The 19,399-nt window shown below is 37.0% G+C and overlaps 1 protein-coding gene across 3 annotated transcripts in view; it reads right to left on the bottom strand.

The window, feature by feature from the left end:
- The window catches only part of SNX7 (sorting nexin 7), a 28,474-nt gene that overhangs the window by 1,108 nt on the left and 7,967 nt on the right, over positions 1 to 19,399 (bottom strand). The window contains exons 4-9 of one of the 3 annotated variants that reach the window (XM_057373345.1): positions 19,079 to 19,243; positions 18,118 to 18,319; positions 16,126 to 16,325; positions 12,708 to 12,794; positions 7,191 to 7,343; positions 150 to 232 (exon numbers count right to left, since the gene is read on the bottom strand). In XM_057373345.1, the coding sequence (XP_057229328.1) occupies positions 179 to 232; positions 7,191 to 7,343; positions 12,708 to 12,794; positions 16,126 to 16,325; positions 18,118 to 18,319; positions 19,079 to 19,243 (861 nt within the window). In that variant the 3' untranslated portion in view covers positions 150 to 178. The remainder of the gene's footprint in view (positions 1 to 149; positions 233 to 7,190; positions 7,344 to 12,707; positions 12,795 to 16,125; positions 16,326 to 18,117; positions 18,320 to 19,078; positions 19,244 to 19,399) is intronic. The other 2 variants (XM_057373336.1, XM_057373354.1) reach the window with 2 other exon arrangements.

Raw genomic sequence — 19,399 nt, forward strand, 5'->3', positions numbered from 1 at the left:
AAAAACCAACAAAACCTCCAAATTACTTTTGTTCAATTTGGCTTAAATGAGTGTTGGCAGTTTGGAAAGCCTTTCTAAATGATAAATTAGTGTTGATAGCCATGGCAAACCTGTCATGAGGTAGCCTATAGTGAGTCAATGCTTGTTACCTAAAGCAACAGGTTTCTACTGTTTCAAGTCAATCAGTAGAATAGGGCAGGCAAATTCGTGCAATAATTTCCTTGTTCTGATGCTGTTGAAAAAAAAAMAACCTTGAAATRGAAGTATTCTAACAAAATTTTGACTTATACATTCATACCTATTATTCTTGACAATGCAGCTTATTTGCTACTTACTCTAGACTTTTTTTTTTTTTTCAAGAAGAATCTTTATTATGCACAATAAATAAGTCTTCTGAAATTTCTCATGAAATATATATTAAAACCTGGACAGAATACTCCATTTATCTGAACTCTGAATTAAATCAGTGCCCTGAAAATGGCATCATTTCCTAACTGAAATCTTTTGCCATAAACTATTCAAGGCACGGCCATTTGCTAAGCCCAGCTACAATGAAACATCCCTCACCCATCTGTCATTGTTTAGGAGAAATTACCCTGCTTGAACTTACAGCCACCTAACTCTATAGACATTTCTTGTGAATGACTTCCAAACTCTGCCATTAAATATGGTGATTTAATCATACTACACTGAAGAGCTAGGTCCTGGTATAAYTGTGTATCTGTGTGTAAGCAGATGAGTGGGAGGATCTGATAAAATACAGGCTCAAAGGGAAAAAGAATAACTGAAGCTGGAGGAATTCATGATTGCACAAGGATGCAGAACCAGGGTTACCCATAAAATGAAGGGTGACCAAAGTAACAAGAGAAAACAAAAAGAAGTCAGCAGTAAGTCAGACATAACAAGGTAATAGAACATGTGGGTCTGCAATTTAATGAGAGCAGTTAAAACAGCCAACTGAACTCAAGAATCACAAAGAAAAAAGTATAAGCTTATTTTTGCCTAGGTTTTTGGTTACTATCAGGAACAGTAGAGATCATTCCTGTTATTCCCATTTTGTCCCCTAGACTATGGATACCATTAATATACTCCCCCAGACTTTCTCTTCTGATCTTGGTGACAAAAGCCCCTTCTATCAGAGCTTCTATCAGCAGAAGTAACTTCTGTTGCTATTGCACACAACAYTATGCTGCTGCTCAGAGTACATCTAGGGTTCGAATTGCTGTGAAAAGAGGAGACTAACAGGATAAGATTCATGTGGAAATCTGCTTTCTTCATTGACTTTTTGGAGAAATGTTATTTTGAAATGGCACACCAGGGAGAAATAGTGAAGATATTTCCAGCATGAACAGTGAACTGCAAGTGTTGAAAACTGATTTCTGATTCAAAAGGTCTTTTTGACCTTTTGTATAAAGCCCTTAAGTTTGATCATTAGATTCTCCCCGACTTCATGTGACACTGGCAGCTGAGTCTATCAGAGAGGCTTGAGCTAGAATGTGGATCTTGGTTTTGAAATGTCAGTGAGGCAGCTGCTAGCAATGYGTCTTCATTGTGGCACTCAAACTCATCAATTTCTGTTTGTTAGAGMCCAGGCTGGATTATCCTAGAAAGCTGCAAGGCACAGCTGTTTTTTTAGGCTTTTTCTAGGTGTGGTACAAGAAAACATCACTTTTTCTTGAAGAGCCTTTTGTAGGCAATGACAGATTTTTTTTTCTGAACCACAGCTTATTTTAATTACCATGTAAGTCCATGTTTGTCATTTTGTAATTTCAGTTACATGAATTAAAATACGTGTGTATCAGCACTGGCTGCAATGTAAAGATGGCTTTATCTTTGCAAAACTGAGCCAAACTGCACATTAAAATGCAATCACAATACATTGTTTAATTCGATAGATATGATCTCTGAAGTCTGTCCAGACAAAGATGCAAAGCATCTTTTTCACACAAGTTATTCAGCTTTTAATTTATTCTTGTTTATATAACCAAAACACATTTTTCAAAATGTAAGAGCAATGGTGGCTCATTTCACTGTCAGACATTACAGTGCTGCTACAGCTGACAAGTTTTATAATTACCACACCAAAACAAAACTAGGTCTCTGTGCCTTAGGCTCAAGYTTTTCATATTGTGAAGCATGAACTGCATAAACGACATTTTGTTAGTGATGTATACTTCAACATTATTACAGAATTATTTTACTCCATTCTCCTGGGAGATTGAAAATGGAGATCTAAACAGAGGATCAGACAGTTTTCACAAAGGAGACAGAAAGGAAAAAAAAAACCACAGAAAATCCAAACTGAGGAAATCAMATGTGTTTGCACAGGATTGAAATTCATAATCCAATTACTCATAAAAGTCTGGTGGAAAACAGAAAAAAGCCTAAATCCACAAAATGAAATAGCAAGAGCTTAAATAAGGCTACTTTACCTAAAATATTCTGATTACTACTGCAGGACACATATCTATTCTGCAACAYCATTCTTAGAAAAAGCAGCAAAAAGTTTTTCATGTAGCACAATTGCATATATAATGAARAAGGAGATATAAAAATAGAACATGTAGTAAGGATGGTAGCAGAAAGCAGTGTGTGTTTCTGTTGCAGTTCCCAGTWATCCATAGCTGATACCTTAAAAATATCATTTATGATGGCATTTTTTGTAGTAGAAACTGAAAACGAAGTCTTGTTTGAGTCTGAGAGAAACAGAAAATATTTTCATGATTTCTGGGTGCAAGGAAACAAAAACTAGACTGCACAGAAATAGTTCCCACTATAAAAAAGTCTTCCTAAAATTATTTAAAATACATTTTTTCAGGCTGAAGTGAATGAGGGTTCAAGATGGATCTGCCTTTGAAGCAACATGCATGGGGACAAATGGGCTCAGACATGTGGGAGCTTTTGAAAATCTCATGAAGTTTGTTAGCTGAATTCCCAGGCATGGCTAAGGTAGGATGTGATCAACACGCATGAGCAGCTAACTTTCTGCTACACGACCAAATGCCTGGTTAAATGCATCACTGCAGAGGCCTCTAGGGCAAACAACAAATCTCATCTATTTTTCTACAGCTTTTACAACATCAAGAGGTACATAAGGGCTTTGGAGTTAGAGGGAAGTTGTTGTAATGGGGAATGAGAATTGTTTTGCCCTACTGAATCTTTCGGATCAATTTATGCCTGTAYGACAATGTAGGTCACAGAAATATATTAAATTGTGCTCAAAATACTTAAGAAAAATCTGGAAATTATTTATATTTTGAAAAAATAGTAAAGCGTGTCAATACCAACAAGAATCTGACTATATCAAAGGTAACTGATAATCTGAGTAAAATGGATTTATTTAACAGGATTAATTTCACATGATAAATAAATAAAATCAGATGCTATGCTTTAAAACAAAGGCTCATCCATGCTCAAAACAAAACACTTTCTTTCAATGCCACAACTATATATCATCCCAGATTAGGAAAAAACACCAATCTTTCTGCATTTACTAAAGTGCCTAAGAAGAAGTGGAAACCCAAACCAGTATATTTGCTGGATTTATAACGTCTAGTTTGTCTTTAGGTTGGGCTGTAAAATCTAGCCACTTATTCTGCTGGTTTTYCTGAAAATAATAGGTTACCAAAATTATTTGCTGAGAAAAATTGGTGTTTCTTTTTCTTTGATGGTGTATATGTATTTTTCACTATGCGAAATACATGAGAAAAAAAAATGAAAAAATTAGCTTATGTTCAATTGCTTCTGCTCTTTGAAGGCAGAGTTTATCAGTGCCTGGTTTGGTTTTGCTAGTTTGCAGCCAGCAACACTTCAAACGTGCCAGCTAAACAGTAGTGCCAGCACCTCCACTAACTTTGTATCCTGCTTTGGCTTTAGTAATGCTGCATCTCTATAATATCTGTTCCTAAATTAATGGAAATATTCATGGCRACAATCAATTTCTCAGATGAAAGCTCCACCCTGTGGAGAGTCTGTGATTCCAGCTATTTGGCAGATACCTCTTCAGGACAWAGGTGTCAAAAATGGTGTCATGCCTAAGGCATGATAAAAAGGAATAAAATAAATGGTGCAGTGTTAACATGTGCTGAATCATTGCTATTTACTTCAGAAAAAGGAGTAAAGTTCTGAAATTCTAAAAATAAAACCTTTTCATATTGTTTCAGAAAGTCCTCCTTATCTTAAAAATGCTGTCATTAATACAGTATTTTTTTYTAATTTAAGACTTTGTGGAATACAGAGAGACTTAAGGATGTATTCCATCCTTTTCCAGAGAAAAGGACATACAGAACATTATGAACTTTTGAGACCAGCTACAGGAATACCAAATGATTGGTCAGTCATGGTAATTCTTGGCTTCTAAATGACTTTAAAAATATTGTAACAAATCTTGCACATTACCGTATGAAAGCTTTTGTTTTCACAGGCCTGCACAGGAGCACCCTATAAATGTGCGACACTGGGCTTTCATTCATGCCTTTGTTACCACAGCATTGAGAGACACAAAACAGCTGTAGAAACAAAGGAACACTTCTTATTCAAGTACAATAAATGCAGATAATCAATGAACTGGAAGACTACAGGAATAACTCTTAAATTTGTAAGTCCAGAGAAACATAATTACAGGTAACACTTTAAAGTAGCACTTCATTAATGTGAACACTAGTTCAGCTTAAGGATGAGATATGCTTTTATGCTAGCTACGTGATGCTAGACAAGTTGACAACAGAATCCTTGGGCAACTACAATTTAGGGAAAAGCCAAACAAACACAAGGTCATATTCTTTCCCCATATTGCGACAAAGATGAAATAACACTTTAGAAATTCTAGTGTACTTTGACATGCTGCTATGTTGTTTTTTACCACACTGGCTACAGTTTTTTACAGTCTTGAAGGACTGCCTTCTCTACTGAAGCAGCAATCAGGAAATACAAAATGTCTGTCTCTCATTACTCTGCGGCTCCTCRAAATTTAAGGGATGCAGAAAATGACCATGAACAGAAACAACTTCTGGTTTGATTGTGTGCCTGGAGAATGAAGTCAGCAAGGGGAACAAGGAGAAGCCGAGTTAAATGCTGCCATAGACAAGAGAACGAGACACTGCTCACGAAGAGGCAAGAATAGTTTAACTGAGGGGTTGGGGAAGTTGTGGAAAGGACGAGAAGCAGGTTAGAAACSAGGAGATGGTTCCTCATAGGAGCTGGACAACTCCTCAGAGGAGCTGGGCAACTGAATCACATCCATAGCATCCATGATGCCTGGGAAAATGCACAGAATGTGCTTTGGGGAAGAGAAAAGGCAGGAAATAACATGAGGGATGCTACAGCAAGAAAAGGCWTAGTAAGCATCAAATGGTGCATCAAAAGTCTGAATGAGTAACTTMAGACATGTGAAAGAATGCTAATGATGCAAGTAATAACTGAAAAATACCATAACAGGCACTGTTTGTTTATGAGTTTAATGAGCCAGACTCAAATTAAAGGTAGAATTCTGTTTCCTGCTGAAAGTATAAAAATAGCATTCTGCTTCCTAGGTTTCTGAGATTCCCTTCCTGAAGTTTCACTCCCAAACAGCAGAAGCAGATGCCAGAGCTTCTCTTCCAGCTGCTTTCAGGAGCGCATTACACACTTGGTACTTTGAAATATATGGGCCMCTGACAATCAGTAATCACTTTTTCAATAATTAACCATCAGCATTAACAATGGGTCTTCAATAAGCATGCGTATTTTAGGTTAAAACTCCAAATCGAAATATTAACTTTAGAAAATTCTGTTGARTGTCAGAATTAGATAATTTCATGATAAAACAGAAGGAAATTGGTATACCCTCACTTTGCAAACAAGGAGTGATACAGTTAGCACAATGTTGCTTACAACTGCCACTGCTACAGTAAAATAAGGTGTTTTTTCCTAAAATGTGGATCTACCAAGATGTAACAGCAAAACCATTTTATGAAGATTTCCATATTCAAGAAAAGCATCAACGTAAACCAATTCTTCTGGTATTTTAGAGGACATTTAAAAAGAACCTCTGGCAGTTACAGAGATAGCTGAATAATTTTCTGCAGTTTGTGGCTTAAGAATAGTAATTTCATGTACAATATGAGCTTTGGCATTCTGAATTAAACTTCTAATTCTGCAAAAAGCATTTCTAGACGGGAAAAAGAACTAAATTATTTTTATGTTTTTAGCTAATCATTCATAAAGAAAATATTCCAATATATTCGGCATTGTTTTAACATACAWATTGCTGCTATAGAAGTCAGGGACCATCAATAAATGAAGACAATATGAGAGGATGCCAAAAGCTTGCTGCCTGATTCTAGAAAATATTTTGATCTTAATATGTAACAACAGATTGTCAATGTCCATGCATCTCACAGACCACATGTTAATTAATCAGACTTGATGATCAAGAGCTCTGTCTTTTCAATTATGTTYTAACAAAATGATTTGTAAAATCAGGGCACTGCCATTGGCTAATGGGCAATCCATAAAAGTCTCAGACTACAGGACTGAAGTTACAGATCCCAAAACATAGCTGTGAAAATTACTAATTTATGATTAATAGATGACTTACTGCATTCCATTTTTGTTTCTAAAAATAAGAAATTATTWAAAAAACTTCAAGACATCTGGGATATTTTCAAAATGCGCATTTCAATCAGCATTGTGTTCCCCATGAGGAAACTTCACAGAATGCTTAATATATTTTGTTATATGTTTTCAAATTCTCCTTCTTAGTATATATTATTGAAAATCCTTACCAAGAGTATTACCTGCAGCACTTGAGCTGAAAATAAAAATGTGATCGAATCACATTTAAAGGTTTTCTTCATACATGTATGAGCCTTCCAGAGGCTTTTCATGCTCTCACAGCAAAATGTTTCCAAACTGAAATATAGCAGCTGACATTGAACTGAAAARTATGTTCCAAGTTGTTGTGGTTAGTAAAACAAGAGTGCCCTCTGTTGATGAGGAGCTCAGGATCAACCACTAGGGCACAATAAAATATATTCTGCTTGAAATCTGTCATATTAAGGATAACTGTCTCCCTATTYCCACAGAAACTGATTCTGAAGTTACCAAATGTATGAACTAAAATGGTAAAATTCTTCTTTACTGAGAATCCATAGACTTCTTCTCTGAAATAATCAATGAAAAAATAACATTTCTGTGAGAAAGAGTTTTACCTCTTCATAATAACGAAGATTATTCTCAGCCACATTAGTGAATGTTGATCTCATATCCCACTGCATGTTCTGCTTCCACCTGTCCCAATCCGCTTTCAGAGCATTATTGGCACGTTCAACTTTGTCTTCAAGTTTCCCAATCTCTTCTGAGAACTAAATATTAATTGTAAACATTAAAAAATATTAGGGAAATCACCGTTTCCAAAATTATTGAAATCAATTGACTGTAGTGGAGATGAACRGAACTGCAGAACCAAAGCTGGTATTTAACTTAGCACAAAAAGTCATTCCCTGGAGATAAATTTAAAATTAATTCTTAATTAGTAACTACTACAATTTCTGAAATATTAATAACAGAAAATATAGACCAGAATTAAAGTGTTCCTGGAGATATTTTTATACACTGAGAAGTTACAGACTCTGGCACCTCTTCACTAGCACTTGACAGTAATGCATCTAAAAAGTAAAATATAGAGGGCTTTACTGAAGCAGAATCAATTKTACAAATTAGATTTGGCCAGAAAAACTGAAAAAATCCTGACAGGATCTTTGATAACAAGAGAAAACAGAATGGAGAGAAGACAGCAGAAATCAAAATCACAAACTTTCTGATTTCTTGCCTGTCACATTACCATCTTTTCTTGTGGTGCAGTGTATGACCAYAGGAGGGGAAAAGAAATACAGAAGCAGAGAAAGAAATTACATGAAAATGACATCTACAGAGAAGGAGCTCTCTCACAGCAATCCAGGACCCAAAACCTTAAGGGCTACTCTAYAGACACTTGCTTCTAATTACTGTAGATGTACAAAATGACTTTCCAGCAAATGGGAGCCAGTGGACAGTGGCCCTCTCTTTTAATGAGTTTTCTGGTCTTCTCAGTAATTTTGTTACCTATTGTCATTTACTAATCAGCACTGTCAGTTCTGGCGGGCACCTCATCGCAGCATGAGGTACATCTGCTGTGAGTACAGTGCAAAATCATCTGCTGGGACTGCAGAGTGACTGCGACACGAGGGAGGGAGGGCAGGCAGAAACACCACCAAAATAAGGAACCTCAAGCAGGAAAACCTAATTCCTTGAATTGCTTCCATTGCAACTCAGGCTCCATACATTTCTTYTTCTTTCTTATATTCTGCCATAAAGCAAATAGTTTCTTGGATAGCTACTTTTGCTTTCTGCACAGCTGGTGTTTTCATTGACAGGAAATTCAGGATTCCAGGACTAACTTCTCAGATTTTTAAGGAATGCTTATGCTACTGGCAGAACACAGAAAACATCAGAATTCAGAGCAAGACGTGGAAAAATCTTGGTGCACAGCTCCAGCTTGGACCACGCAGAGGGGAACAGTGTTCTAGTGCAACATCCAGCAGTGATGTCATCAGACACAAACTGAACCATCAAACACTGCCAGAAATGATCACAGAACCTGGATCCCATTCAGCTCTTAAAGAAGCCAAAACCTCCTTAGCTGGTAAAACTGAAAATTTCATCTGAATAGATGTTATCCACAGTCCATAATAAATAGTTTTAGTTAGACTTGATTTCTACAATGATTTTCTTTGCCACACTTTTAGATTAATGAAATACTGGTTAATCATCAGGAAAAAATTTTTTAAAATGTTCTTTCTAATTTACTGAAAAGCCCAAGTTCAATTATCAAACCAGATCAGTAATGAAGCTACAGACAAGGCTAATTTCAACTACCAACACTGTATTCAAAATTAAAAGGTTAATCTAAAGTTTAAATGTGGGGGAATTACCTTTAAAGGAATTACTGGATTTGGTATTTTGACCATGTCCCATGCTAACTGCCTTTCCTTCAAATACCAAAAGATGAATGTGCACAGAATACCGAAAATGATGACATTTTGAAGATGATTTAGGGTAAGAAAGGCAGGTGAATCCATTTTCTTCTTTTGCAAAAAAAAAGTTCCYATATGGGAGTGCACTAGTCTCCACACGTAAAGAACCTCTCTGACTTAGAAGTCCTGGCTGCAGCAGCTTCCCCTTACCTCACTCTCTACAACTTTATATTAAGTAAGTTATTTCACAGTTTGTTTTTGTCTGTCCTTTTCTAGGAACTATGAATTTCTTYCACAGTGTAGTCCCAACATGTAGTGGACAGGCAGACTGTTACACAATTGTGCCTGGATATGCAGTTTCAACGTCCCACTCTAAAGCCCCAAAGAAACYATGTGTTGTATTTGGGCAAGGGTTGGACTTAAGGTCTAGAGACAGCATTGTGCCACATGTCACCATGTCAAGTAGAGACATTTAAGATCTACTTTTTCAGAACTCTAAAAAACATCAATGCCACTCTCTTTAGCTGCCATGACAACAGAAATGAAAGAAGAAAGGCTTGGTCTTAACAAAAGCATCTACCTAACAAGGTGTAAATTGTTACAATTGATCAATTGATAATTTTTTTTTTGCCAATTAAATAGGATTCTGCATCCATTTTCTTACATTTATCTCACTGAGGTGGCCTGTGTGAGGAATGAAAGCACAGAGGAGAGCACAGCACTAATCAGACATGGGACCAGGGCACRGGAAGGTGGGAGCCAGGCATTGCTAGGGCAGAGTGCAACCAGAGAACAGTGTCCCCTGTAGCCAAGTTACCTGGTAAGTGACACAGCATTTTACACTATCTCACTATGCAAAATAGCATGAATTTCTATCTGCTACATGAATTAATCCTACATCTTGGTGRTACTAACCACATTTTAGCCTGGAGTTAAAACACAAAATATATTCAAAATGTAATAGATCCAGCATTTCATCTCTTTACTACTCAGTTTCAAGTCTGAACACTAGAATCCTTAAGCTGGCATTTAATGCTTATCTGGCTCTGTCAGAGCACATTATACCAGCCTTTTCTCAGAATTATTATCAACCCTAGTGGCAGGACTATAACTGTTTAAAATGCCCAAACCATAGAGGGATACACTAGCATTCCTGTGTAGCCTTCAGGATGGAGTGTGGGAGTGGTGGAGCAGCATATCCCAGTATCTTTACAGCCACAGCTCTGAAGGTAAGAAATGTCTAGATAAGCAGGAGGGTACCAAAGTCCTCCCAAATATCTCTGTCAGAGCCTGCATCCAAAATCACGGTTTTCAAACCACCCATACACTGAACAACTGCCTCCTTTGTGGATCAAAGACCAAAGTTTTGGCTTTTTACCAGCACCACAAGCAGCTTTCTAACACTGTTCAAGAAAATATTTTTTCCCAGCCGATGAGCCTAACGTCCCGTAAGATTTAATTTGCAATTTCAGCCTATTTCAGTTGCACTGACCTTGGGGATGTTATGAATTCTTCTGCTGTACAACCTCGTGTTTGTTAAATCATTTAATGTTTGCTGTGACCAATGTTAAATATCTTACAGCCTTTTATCAGCTCTAATGACAGTCTGAGACTACTTATCTATGGTGAAAATGTACTTCAAATGAGATTAGGATTCATGCCACTCATTGTCAGCAAAATTTCTGGCTACTAGATTGCACTGACAAGTTCAATCTGACATCTATGAGATCATTAGAAGCTACAGGAGTTCTGCTTAGGAATAGATATGTACAAATACACCCAAACTCAGTGTTCTAACAACATAGCCGTGTTATGACAACCTTTTATTATGAAATCAGTCTGGTTAGAAGTGTCCAAAAAGTATTTCAACGCATAAAAAAAATGAAAACATAGTAATAAAATGACCAAGAAATTACTTAAGTCATTTGAATGGTTAAAAATAGCCGCATACCATTCTCTGTTSCCAAACTACCCTTACTAGAAATAGGCTTCAGTTTCTAATTAAGAAAAAGTCTTCAGGATACAGCTGCCACTCAATTAGAGAACACAGGATTTTATTATCAGATTAGACTAACAGACATCTGTTTTACAGCTCTTCTGRGACTGCAAGGAGAATCAGGCTCTCAGAAACAGGATTCTCTCAAAWCAGTAAGAAAAATAGGGGTTGGAAAGACAAAGCAAAGATCTGAACACCAGGGTAATMAGTGATCAAAGTGTTTACCAAAACTGTAAATATAGATACAGTGAAAGAAAAGTTTGGCCAAACTGATTTCAAAATACTAGTGGAAGCAAATACAAGCATCTCACGATGGAGTAAACCATTGTCAATATCAAATCAATATGGTATGATCAATACTAGGCTAAAATAAAAATATTCCTTGATTTGTAACAGTTCAGGGAAAGGGAAGGCATGAACATATTCTGAGAACTCCCTCAGATTACAACAGAAATACATCCTGAAAGGATGGCATGTCCTGCCAGGCTGTGTTCTCTTTTCTATGGCAAACAGCAATGAGAGTAGCTGTTAAACAAGCTGTATGGMACTGAATTCACCACTGAATCCACCTGCCATGGCTGCCCAACTCCCAGCCTAGGGGGCTCCTCCAACTTACCCTCCTCTTGCATTTTATAAGAGCTTCAAGATTTAAATTAAGGAAAAAGGACTAGAGAAGCAGCAAAGAAAGTAGAGAAACAAAAACAAATTAGAGAACACAGAGGCAATAAGCAAACAAAATTTCTACTTCATGAAAAAGAACAAAACCAGAGATATTTACGTAATGTCCCACTGCAGTACACAGAGGCAAATTGGTGTATAATWTACCACAGCCTTTGTAGACATCAGAGATCGGTAATATATTCTTATTTAATCATCTCAGTGCCAAAAATCAAATGAAAATATGCATTTCTAGTGCCAAAAACTATCTAAACAGCTCATCTTTACATGGAAACTAATTACAACAAGCCTTATAAAAAGTATCTGAAATGTCAAGGATTTTCTCCTTTGATCTACTAAAAAGTTATTAGTCATTTCTACGCATTATTTATACTGTATAACATTTGGTGTTAATACTGGGCTAAAAGGTCATTATTTAGGCTGGAGAATTTGACAATCCAAAATTTTAAAAATGCCAGTTCTCACCCCAGAAGTTGTTTTTAATTGGCTTGTTGAGCCTTGYTGATGGTTTTGGGGATGCCTATGCCCATGGGCTACCAGTTACAGTCTTAGCTCACTAGAATGAATGAAGGTGTCACACTGGAAGCAAAAAAAAAAAAAATATCCCTGGGCCCAACTAGAAAAAACAGAAATCTGAAAGAACAGAATGCAGACCATTTTATTTTAAATTAGTTTAATGAACAGCTTTGCTGATTCTAACCACCTCCTCCCTCTCTCCTACATCAATGAAGCAGCAGCTCTTACCTTTTAACTCCCAAGTGTGGAATAGGAAATGGAAAATCTAAAAAAAAGCTGTGGTACAGCTTGTGTTGACAAAGCCCAGTGGTTGCCCCTTATGACCAGCCCTTCATCCCAGCAGCCCAGCTAGCAAGTGCTGCTCCTTTCTCATGATGGMCTTTTCCTGGCACAAGCAGCTGCAAAGAGCTGTGGAGAAGCCACCCAGTCACAGCACTCGGCTTCAGAGGCACCCTTCCTTCTTCTGTGCATCTTTTGCAATTGCAATAAGGCCTGCAAGATTCTGGTTTTCTGAACATACTCACCAGATCTTTTTCTGTCTTTTTATTGGCTAAAGCATCAACTTTGGAATCAAGCTCGCCTTGAATTTGGTCCCTCCTTTTCAAAACACCCTTAATAGAGAAGAAAAAAAAAACACTAGTAGAAGTAAACTGCACCAAATTTTAGCTTTCAGAAAACTTGGCTATTTGATAAAYAAGATCACAGAATACCATTTAGTAATTTTGACATACGTTTTATCAAAAAAAGAAAACCCCAAGTCAGGAAGACTTCTTTTTCCATACCTGTATTTTATCTTACATGTTTTTCAGTAATCTCACTAAATCCAAAACCGGTGCCACAAGAATGTGCCATACATAGTATCACTGCCAGCTGTACCAGCAAAACTGCTACAGCAGTTTACTCAGTATCAGCTTAACTTACTATGTATTCATTTTAAAATAGCAACATGAGTTTGCCAAATCTCATGAAAAGAAGTATCTTCTTTGAGTAAAATTTGGAATATGAAGTAGAATTTCTAAAAATGGTATATAAGGTATTACTGAAATTGTGACATTAACCTTTATTATTATTTTGTAAGTACCAAATGTAGTTCTCACAAATCAGAAAAAAAATCAGAAAAATCACATAAAATTATCATAGGATTGATAGTTTTTCTACCATTAATATATGTGCTTATTTTCAGCATATGTAATTCTTGCCTCCTTTGAAACTATCTAATCAGGTATTGTGTTTTTACCATAATGTCAAAAAAAAAAATAATTAGAAAGGGGAAAGAACTTGTTAAATTACAAAACAGGAACAATATTACAGTTTAATTTTCCATTTCCAATGTTCATTTACTCTGAGACCTTGATGAAGCCTTACAAATGTCTCTTTGTCTTAGCTTCCTCATCTGTAAAAGCACACTCAGGTATGCTTATCATGCAGATTTGTTGCCAGGCCTTAGTCCTTTTGAAAAAAAATCAGAAGCAGGACATATATAATTACAAATCTCAAAACCTTCTTTTACATTACCTTGCCACAACTGGTTTTACTGCTTCTTCTGCAGAGATGTTCAGTATTCACCTCTAGCATAGGGCATGTTGAAACAGCACAGAGCACAAGCAGCTCTACCTTCTCTAGCTCTCTTATTTGACTGAGTTCTCTCTGAAGTCTTGACACTTCATCGAACATGATAGAATTATTCAGGARGTTAATTTTCACACAGTTTTTCAATCTTTCTTTTTGAACAGGTGATCACTATAAAAATTGGTAAACATGACTTTGGGCATTTCTGAGCATTAGATTAGCAATACAGACAAATGCTCATCAATAGTAGCTTGGAATCTTTTGGTTAGATAAATAGAGAAAATGTTTAGCTGTAAGCACAAAAGCAAAACAAATGTCTGGAACAGCTTTTCTTCATCATAYAAATGTTTTCTCTTTTCTCCTATTTCTTTTGTCTCCTTTAAAACTTTCAAGTCTGCTTGGCAACATTTATCACAAATACACTTTAAATTACAAGACAAAACCAATTATTTTAATATTAAGGTGCTACATCTATAGACAAGTACTGACTTCTGATGGCAGAGGCACTGTATTTTTAAAATACATTATACTTCTACAGGTTTTTTCTGTGTAATACTTAATGATAYCCTGCCACAAAACCAACAAATAATTTTATATGGACCCATAATTAATTAATGCTGTAATTTGTACCCTGAGGGACAGCAGATGTGTTCTGTGGGTCACTGAGGAAGGGGTTGTAACTATTTTAGCTATGAATTAATCTCTTTTCCCAGTGAAAAGCTGAACTCTCAACACTGGAAAAGACAAGGATTGTGTTGTATTGATTGCACCTTGCTCTGCACATTTGCATGTAAYCTCGGCAGCACCAAGGTCCCTGTGATGATGAGGGGTTAAACACGTCTCTGAAAGGTTTACTAGTAGGTGACTTCCAAAGGTTATTTTTAGGTATTTTATTTTAGTGACTAGCACTTCCCTCTCCAAAGTGCAAGAGGGAAATAAGCAGTAAGAAAATAAAAATCCACGGTGAATGAAGGGAAAGGAAAAGTTGTAGAACAGAAATGAGCTACTGAAGGAAGATTTCTCCGCTGGACAGGACCTCATGGCAACCTAATACTATGTTGCAAGTGCTGCATCAAGAAAGCAACAAGCTGAAAAAAATGCAGCGGGCAACAGCTACTTGTAGGGTGTGCAGGAAGAGCCAGGCAGTCATCCTGGGGCTTGCCCCCAGAAACCTCTCTGTGCTCTGGACAAAACAGAACGCCTGAGAAAGGGTGAGGGTGAGACAGGCTGCAAAATGGAAAGCAATGGCCAGGCAGCATCTCCTCAGTAGCATGAAGACTACAGTCACTCATGGGTAACCAAAATTCTGAAAAATAAGGTTGGTAGTGGGGGAGAACTGCAGCTGYTGGGACAGTAATCTCTCCAGATCTTTCAGCAAAGCAGTACCCACCTCCATCTGTGCATGTACCAGCATGTACATGCAAATAATGAGTCCTGTGAGACATTTTGGATGGCCCCTTTTTCTGTGAAGCTCGTTTTAAAGACAGCCTTACTGAGAAAGTGGCAATACTCTGCACAGTGCCACCAAAGGCTCAGCGTTTTGTTCTACCCTCAGCCTGTAAGACTCTTGCAGCCCCTACTCAGAAACCACWGCAGCAGGAGTTGAGTTCCCAGCAGTAACACAAGAACGGATTCTGCAGCTGGCATTGCTCACAACCTAGACAAAGAGGGGTTTGTACACATGCTCTGCTTTCTGGAGGCAGCAAAATGGAAATTGTGACATACTGAATTCAGTCACTTAATTATGTTGATTATCCACCAGCAATGAATATATCAACTCTGGAGTCTGATTTTTTACATCCTCTTCAAGTGTAAGAAAAATACATACATAAAGGGAACTGAGAGCAGTAGCTTATGGCAAAGACTAACACATGCTTATATAATGGCACAGGGACTGGAAGTTCCCAGCCATTCTGGAAAAAGAAAACATAGTTTARGAAGAGCTCCTAGAAAGGGAAAAGCCTCTCCACTCTTTTTCCCACACACAATCTGTTACTCAATGAGTTCATATTTTGGCAGTGTTAGGGAAGGTCTTTCTCAGCTGCTGTCCCCAAACCCTCTCTGGCACAATGCAGAGCTCACTGAAGATGGCAARCTAGACACCCTAGCACAGCTACCCAGGGGTGCCTGACAGGTAAAACTGTCAAGTTCTTCTTATTTGGAAGGGGCACCTCTTGTCTGCTTAGCAAGGGAAACAAGATCARCAAGATTCCCCAACAATGGATAGGTATCCTATGCTGTGCACATTTTGTAATGAGTGAATACAGGGACTGTAAAGTAATTTTCACCAGCTACAAGCTCTTGCCTAGACATTGTCACTGGACTAAGCCCAATTTTATATCCAGCCATAAAGATTCCTTWAGGAAACCTTACCATGAGAATTTCRCTGTAGAGAACRTATTCATGTAAAATGGGCAGCAGGTTTTCTGAGAGCCCTGCCATTCGCTTCTCCGTAGCCTTGCAGCAGCGGTCRATGCAGCTGGCAATGCCCTTCAGGGAGTCTGCTATGTCTTCTTCTGAGGCTGACCACAGSGTGTGGATGGGACCGTACTCCTTCATTTCATTAAAATAGTCTTAACAGCAACACAGACACATATTACTCTCATTCATTWATACCAATTACAACTTCATATTTACTGTGAACAAAGCAAGAAACTGAGACAAATCTTTAAATTTGCTCAAATGACCAAGGTAAGTAAACTGCAGTTAATTTTTTATGAATAAACTGATCAATTAATGCATTGTAATTAAATAGCTTTGAGAAATCTATCAGTAAAAATGCCCCAGTCATTTYAAAATGACACACACACTCAGGTAGACCTGAAGAGGTGTATTCAGACACCCAATAATGTCCATTACTTCACATTGTCTTAATACAGAGCAACGAGAGCCACAACACTGATCTGACTTGCTGACTTCTACTGCCCTGAATTCCTCTCCTTCTTGATAATAGGAATATTACAAATACTGTCTCAGTCATTAAAAYTAGAAGCTTTTTTATGTCCCAAAAGCTTCAGAAGAAATACTGAAGTTCACTCCTGCTCTGCAGGTGTTATGTCCTTCAGTAGTTTTTATTAAATTAAATACAGGGCTATCCATATGAATTACATCTCTTTTGTCTCTAGAACAAGTGATAATCCATCAGAGAGAAGGCCCACAAATCACTGTGCCTGTTGGTAGAGTTAGACATGGGCAAACTGCATGTTCACAAGATACTGTGAACACACTGGTCGTGTACTGAAAATGCAATTTCACCAGTATTAAATTTATAATGAAGAAATGTCTTAGGAAAGATGAAAGCAGTTACGTGGCATGAAGAGTGTAATGTTTACTTTGAGATTATTTAGATWAAAAAATCCCCTCTATGGAAGATGCAATCAAGAATCCCACATTAAGGTACTGCAAGYGGGAATGTTCTCTGTGTCACAGCTATCAACAATTCCTATTCACAACAGTGTGGCCTTGCATACAAGTGTTCTGGCAAGTGTTGTTTGGAAAATCTAGAAAGAACACGTAACCTACAACATCTGGGAGCATGTCAAAATTCTTAAGCCTTTCCAAGAAATATTTTGGCACTGATACCTTGAACCTACAGACCTYAGACAGCTACTTTCAGTGAAAGGAACAATATCAAAAGGAACTCTTTTCACCAACATGTATTTTTCTTTTATAATATCCTTTCAATTCAGTGAGGATACACTGAGATCTGGTACTGCACTAAAAAGCTCAAGGACTCAGTTATTAACACATTGCAGCTCTTCAAATTACATTACAGAGACAAGAAAATAYTTCAAGTGCTGCCCAGTGGAAATTCTATTGAACAGGCATAGTCTGAGATCAGGATCATCTCAGAAAAATCCGTAAGCTGGCATTCCAACTAGACGTGTGAAGTGCTCTTACTTAAGGAAAACATTAAGCCATCCTTTACCATGACAAAAATTATGGCCAACAGTAAAGCTATAAAAGAATTAAAATCTATTTGGTCGACACAGTTAAAAGATGCCAAACAAAACTAAACAAAGAGAAGTTTAGAGATCTGGAATCAATGTGTCATTGTGAGATTACATGGGAAACTTCCCTTGAAAGTTAAAAATCACAGGTCACACAGTTCTCCAAAAAGCACATAAGATAGTCATACTTACTACATTTTCTTTTAAGGTCCTTATGAATATGTTAAAACTCTTCCTATTAAAAATTACTCAAACTAACTTGAAATTCTGTCAAAAAACATGACCAGACAAAACTATAAACATAAAAATCTCCCTTTTTCCTTGCCTGAAGGAAGAAGTATTTTGCCTGCCACAATGAAAACGAATTCACTTTTAAATTTCTTAAACCAATAAAATTGTTAAGTTTTCTACTTACCCCTTTCTTCCTTGTAAATCCTATGAGCTATTTTATCTAGTAAGTTTATTTTCTGGCTAAATGTTTCCATGTAATTGTTCATTTCTGTAAACATTTCAGGACGATTTTTAACTGCTCCTCTTACTGAGGATGCTACAGCTCTGACAGTCTGTCCCATCCTGCTCAGCAAACCAGGACCTTGCTTCTTGTGTGAGGAGAGTTCCTAAAGACAGAACAAGCTCTGTTTACWTGCAGGTACTTTTGTTAATTCTCTGAAAACAATAAATAAGGCACTTCTTTTTCTTTTTTCTTCTTTTCCTTAACCAAACTGCATACATAAACCTRTGTCTTTTTAGTGTATAAACCTTATAATTATTAGACCGGTGTCGGAACCATACCTGTCTTGTGCATTTCTTAGCTAAGCCTTTCTGAACAAAYACAAGCATGCCAGGTATAACAGTCTCACAAGAATGGTTGAAAATGGCAGAGAACCTTTACCCCTTCATTCCTCAGGGTGAGGTAGCTGCTTTGCAATTTAGCTTTTTGAACAGGAAAGCAGAGGTAATGATTGCACAAATAAGTCTTTGAGAAAAGCAGATAATGTTCTAGYGGAGGAAGTAATCCATCTATTTTTTTTAACTCTTTATATATGTGGCTAGAAATTCAAAGGCAGGCTTTTCTGTGTACAAAACTCCAGTTTGCAACTGGACACACCTTGCAACAATGCAAYATGAAAGGCCTGTATTTTTCTTCCAAGACATCAGTAAAACAAAACAAAAAAAAAAGAGATGAAAAAGACAGTGCCATGCCAAAACATAATTAATTAAAACAACTATTTTCCTCATAATCTTGGAAGCTTATATGTGTACCAAAAAACATGCAGTTGACTCTACTTAATACTGAACCAGGGAGGCTCCTGATACACCCTACTAACACAACATGTGGTTTCACATAACTGTAAATAAAAACAAAATAATTTTACCCAGGCTTGTGCAGTAAGAAAAATTTTGAAGTCCTCATTAAAAGTTAAAGTTGGATGATCAGCAATACGGTTCAAAAATTTATGTAAAGCTTTTCTTCGAGTCTCAATGAATTCATCACTAAATCGTTCCACCATTCCCTTCATTATGAATTTTTCAGGCAATGGCTAAGGAAAAAAAGAAGAAATATATATTTTATAATTTGCATAATATTCAGGGCATCATAATAATTCTTCTGCTTACTAAGAAACATAGGTATACCTCGTAAAATCCACCGTGCAATAACCCAAAAGCTATATAAAGTTATCATATTCAACTAAAGG

The sequence above is a fragment of the Malurus melanocephalus genome, unplaced genomic scaffold (genome assembly GCF_030028575.1).
Source record: "Malurus melanocephalus ecotype Western Australia unplaced genomic scaffold, MMel_1.1 scaffold_8, whole genome shotgun sequence".
Classification (NCBI taxonomy): Eukaryota; Metazoa; Chordata; class Aves; order Passeriformes; family Maluridae; genus Malurus; species Malurus melanocephalus.